Here is a 5754-nt window from a genome sequence, read left to right as displayed (position 1 = left end):
ATAGACCGCCACTTACATCTCGTGCGTTGTATGTAGCTTCTCCCTCCACACTGCCTACGTCTGGCTTGCCATTTGGCATGGGTATGGAGATTAAAACATTCTCCAAACTCAGTGCTTGATCTTCGAGATCGTATTCAATGTTCACATCGCACGTGCCGTCAGGATTAACATTGGGCCAACAGTTGATAGTCAACGGTGCCAAACTGTCGTCTGTGGTGGCGCATCTGATTGGTTGAACGGTAAAAAAAAAAGATTTAAATAGTCAGCCAATGAGATTCGCTTAAATCGCCCGTGTCATCAGGGTTTTTAAGGTCAACGGTACAAATCTATCGTCTGTTGTGGTGTCTCTGATTGGGATGTGTTAGACAGAATACCCAATGGGATCGTATTCAATCTACATAGACACCTCATCACGACTGGAACTGAGCCATCAGGCATTGGTGAGATGATCAAAGAGTTACCCGAATGGTACATAGAGCGGCCAATGAGATTGAAGTATACTAGACACGACAACACACCAACCCATATCTCAGCAATACAATACTTCCACCCAAAACCTGACAGTGCAGTATATGCAGTGCATTATACGCTCATGTCAATCAGTATGAACTCCTTAGCATTGGAATGTACGTGCCATAGTGGAAACTCACTGGTTTATATCACTCCTGGAAAAAATACACACTCCTGAGAATTCACAGCCAGCAACCTCCTATATATATATATATATATATATATATAGTAATATATATATATATATTATATATAAATATATATATATAAAGATATATATATACATACATACATACACACAAATATATATATATATATATTTATATATATATATATATTATATATATATCTATATATATATGCTACAACATACAAAACACACCTATAGACATCCACACATACATCGACACTCGCATAAAGGCATACATACCTGTATTTGAGCACACCCTGCTCAGAGCCTACGGGGAAGCCTCTGCCAGGGTTCTTGAGGCCTATCATACCCTGTTCTGCGAACAATTGTTTGTTGCAGTTGGGGTGTGTCTTGTATTGGAAGGGCTTGGCCGAGGGGTCTGGCACCAGCACTTTGAGTGCAATCTTGTTGTAGTCCGCGTCGGCTACCCTTAAGATTAGATCTCCCTGTGGTAGGTAAATAGTGGCGGTGGGGGGTTGGCGTATGCGCAGAAAGGTATATGTACGGAGTGAGAGACTGGACACTATTTGTTACCGGGTCACCAATGAAGGTCCAATATAAGCTTCGTATTAATTGACAGTCTAACACTATTGAGCTTTTGGAGGGGGGAAAGGCGCAAGTGAACCTTTCTGTTGTGTGTATGTATGTCTATCAGTGAAGCTTTCTGGAACGGCCAAGTGAATTGGAGAAAGTTCATCCTATTCCGCTGATGGTTGGCGTGTAAAGAGGTAGATTATCTTAGTGTAGTCGGTAAGGGTTAGCAGTCCAAGCTGCTTCGATATACTGTTCGAGAGTGATGCCCGGTATAGCTACACGCGAGAGTCTCGTCCGTAATGGCCACATGCGCACATGCATACACAACCCCAGTCAAAGATATGATGAAGATAGTTGATGCATACAGTAGCATTTAGTATGAACAAATACTGACTAAAGAAGTACACACCCGTATGGACTCTACGCAATACACGGTGACAGATACATCTTGAAGTAGTGTAGGTAAGGATAACTCCCAACAAATGGGGCTCAAGAAAGCATAAAGGGAGAAGGTGGGAACACGAAGCTCGGTTTACGTAATCAGGTGATCGTACCTTTACTTCCATCTGTTCTAAACCACCGTCCCGCAGCGCTGTGAGGGTAATCTTCTCCTCGATCTGGAATAGAATAAATGTACAGTACGATTGCAATATTCGTTAAATTTTGGAACGATCCTTTCCCTCTCTGCTAACTGGAATGAAACAAACATATGACGCATTTTCAGTATTTGACAGGTTTGGTGGGTGGCTCTTCTCCTCGAACTGAAATAGAACAAACGCATTTTACGTTTTCAATATCCGTCAGATTTTGAGGTATCCGTCAGATTTTGAGGAAGCCACGACCAAGCCCGAAAGGACTCAGCCTATAGGTAAATGGCTTGGGGCTGCAGACTACCGTGCACACACTTCAACCGTGAATACACATACATACCAAACACAATGATAACGTTTAAACCATCTAATACATCTGTGTGAGCCTATACCTTGATATGAACGGCTTCCTGCGACTGAGGGATACCCCCAGTGAGACTGGCCTGGCGCTTGGCACTGGCAAGCGATACAGGCGCACCCTGACTGCTGCCCATGGACCCTCCCACATTGACACCCTCTGCCATGAGTTGACCTAAAAACGCATCCCCGTCCTGATTAGTTGAATGGAAAGATTGCTAAGTAATAGTGAGGTGTCGATGTACTAGTGAGTAGTAATCAACGAACTAGTTGGACATATATATATGTATATATATATATATATATGTGTGTGTGTGTGTGTGTGTGTGTGCATGTATGTATTTTGTTATATATATAAATATATATATATATATATATATATATATGTACATGAATGCATGCATGCATACACACATAGATACACACATGGATACAGTCATCCATTCATACGTACACGAAGACATACATACATATACAGATACATGCGTACAATTCCTGTTCAACATACTATTTATATCTATACGGAACTCTCTTACTTGTCCCTTGTTTTCATGTCTCCGCCGGTACAGCAACTGGGCGCAGGTGTGCGACAACCACATGGGTACTTGTACCCTGAACCCATGCCACCCAACCCTGCACAGCCTACGAACGTTAAACTTATTTGGACTCTCACGCAAACCCGTCCCATTGCCAACTATATTACCCGCTCCAAAAGGCCTTCAAATCGTGTCTTGTTGCCCCTTTGTTTTCAGGTATACTTCAACCACCCGAGCGCCTGGACACCCTCTAAATACACGAAATGTTTTCTGTACTCTTACACAAAACCTACCTTATCCCCACTCATTCATAATACTCATTCGGAGCTACATACATACCTTTTTGCCCCCTAATTTCATGCCACCACCAGTACTACGACTGGGTGCAGGTGCACCGCCACCCGAACCCATGCCCGACCCCATGCCCGACCCCATGCCGCCCGAGCCTGCACCTCCTTTAAAGCCGCCGGACCGTTGTGGCCCTGAATTTTGGCCCTGGTCTTGCTGGCCCATGCCTGTATGGGGAGGATTGTGAGTGGTGAATAAAAGCTAGATGGATCGCAAGTGCTAAAGGTACCAACTAAAATCCAAACACTGAACCCTAAAGTCCAAATTCCAGCATTTGAGTTATACGTGGCACTTGAGAACTGAGGGTTTATCGGTAGTATTTCTATGCATGCAAATCAGTCGGCTTGATTTGCAAGTGCATGTTCGTAGGTATATTTAGTGACTACGAGGAAGGACTGGCCGAATGTGTATGCGTGGGGGTTGTTTGTATGGATCCTTGCCCAAGGCTCACAAGTACATATTACAGTATATATATGCGTTAGCTACATGATATCCTTTATAATCAGCAAATAGATATACACGTATGTATTTAAGAAATACAGTAGCAATGGCGAAAGACATCATCTATATCTATATCTATATATATATATATATATATTATATATATTATATATATATATATGTGTGTGTGTGTGTGTGTGTGTGTATGTGTGTGCGTGTGTGTTTGCGTTTATGTTCATGTCTATGTATATGTATGCTTAATTTTATGTGTATGTACATGCATATATAAGCTGATACCAATGCAGACACTCATGTATAATTATCCGTACAGGCATCTTACCACTTCCTGAGCCAAACCCAGTGCTGGAGCCGTAGCCCTTTGGTGCCCCTCCACGGCCCTTTCGTTCGGCGCGTCTTTGGCTTTCCATCTCTTTCATCTTTCTCTTCATTTCTTCCTTGGCCTGAATCAAATTGTGATTTAACATTAAAAGATACTACACATGTCTACAATACACTTATATTATCGGCGCTTGATAACTTGGTACACATGTACAATATACAGACGGTGGCAAACCCTAAACTATGCACATGAATTTCCTGCTTCGAATGTCGGGTGGGCATTTGCTGATCATGATGCCTCACGCTACCTTGTATATACAGGGATTTGCCTAAAAACAAGTATGTATACACTAAACATTATATGTATATATGTAAACATTATATATATATATATTTATATATATATATATATATACATCCATACACATATATATACATATACATATACATATATATATATATATATATATATATATATACAGAACAATATACATATATCAACAGAAAATATGGCAACTATGCCTTACCTCCTTCTCCTTGTTCTTCTGTACCATCTGGTGCACCTTTTCTTCGTGACTGTCCATTTCTGTAAACGTTCGCACCTGTGCAATGGTCACACTTTCCCTGTGCGATTGGACAATTGTAAGTTCAACACTTAGTAAACGCCAAGCTTTTGCATGTTGCACAAAAAATCGCAAACCATCGCATAAACAAAACGCGTAAAAGAAAAGGAACAGTATGCAGATACAGGTATAAAAATAGACATAGATATAGGTTTATAGATATAGATATATATAAATATGGTTATATATATATATATATATATATAGTCCACAAAGCCTGTAGCAGCCGTTAGCCCTAAAAATGCGAACACACCTTTATATACGAAATCGTTGCAGCAGCTACTCGCATGTGCTTCGTATATACATTGATGAACTCGGCACATGAATGTCACACATACACAAACGAGTGTGACCCGACAAGCACATGTAAGCACCAGAGGTATTTGATGCATATATGCACAGGCAGACACGCACCACGATTACACTCACAGATGTACAATCGTGCGTAGTTTCCCACAGACGGATGCATGTACTACACAAACACAACACACGTACACATAAATGTTTGTATGTATGCACACAATTGTGCACATAATGCCTGTATGCATGCACATACTTGTGTACATGATGTTTGTATACATGTACACACTTGTGCTAGTGTACTATCCGAAACAACGCGTACAAATGGTTAAGGCATGAACATATGTACAACGGCATGAAAAATACACACACTAACTTTCGGGATCAGAAGGAATGTACACAGATCTAGTACGACGCGAACTTTGAAGTCGGCCATGCCTGGCTAGTCGAGCGAGTGGTGGCGTCCAAGAAGTACTGGTACAGAATCGTATATGTACATATATACACAGACACAATACATACATGCCCAAGTATACGCAAATAAACACAAGGATCCGGCAATTCCCATGCATCAGGGCATAGAAACACGCATTCGCATGTATGCTCATATACACCATAACATTCAGCAAAGCCTGCATATCCAGTAATATCAACGTACCTTCGAAAATTGAATAGTCAACCCTTACAGACAAGTCTACTTACCTGTAACCAAGGGCCACGATCTCATCAAAGGCGAAGATTAGATCGAAGACATTGTCGCTAATGTCTCGCTCGTCCAGGGACCGACAATACTCGGGAATAACACGAGCGAATAGATGCAAAGTCTCCAGATCTTCCAGAATATTCGATGTCTTTGTGGTCACCAGTACCATATACAGCTGCTCGATGGGCTGGTAAACATATCTGTGACACAAGAAAACAGATTATTGGTGTTAAAAAAAAATCGTGCGATAAGAAAATGAAAAATTTATACTTGAAAATGAATA

General features: G+C 41.2%; 1 protein-coding gene across 1 annotated transcript in view; it reads right to left on the bottom strand.

Moving 5' to 3' along the window:
• The window catches only part of SARC_06094 (hypothetical protein), an 8517-nt gene that overhangs the window by 1557 nt on the left and 1206 nt on the right, over positions 1-5754 (bottom strand). Inside the window, exons 2-9 of the mRNA XM_014300020.1 lie at positions 5471-5671; positions 4373-4469; positions 3847-3967; positions 3057-3232; positions 2217-2375; positions 1789-1851; positions 941-1146; positions 17-224 (exon numbers count right to left, since the gene is read on the bottom strand). Of these exons, the coding sequence (XP_014155495.1) occupies positions 17-224; positions 941-1146; positions 1789-1851; positions 2217-2375; positions 3057-3232; positions 3847-3967; positions 4373-4469; positions 5471-5671 (1231 nt within the window). The remainder of the gene's footprint in view (positions 1-16; positions 225-940; positions 1147-1788; positions 1852-2216; positions 2376-3056; positions 3233-3846; positions 3968-4372; positions 4470-5470; positions 5672-5754) is intronic.

This window comes from Sphaeroforma arctica (assembly GCF_001186125.1).
Source record: "Sphaeroforma arctica JP610 unplaced genomic scaffold supercont1.421, whole genome shotgun sequence".
NCBI lineage: Eukaryota > Ichthyosporea > Ichthyophonida > Sphaeroforma > Sphaeroforma arctica.
This window is presented reverse-complemented; position numbering and strand designations above follow the sequence as displayed.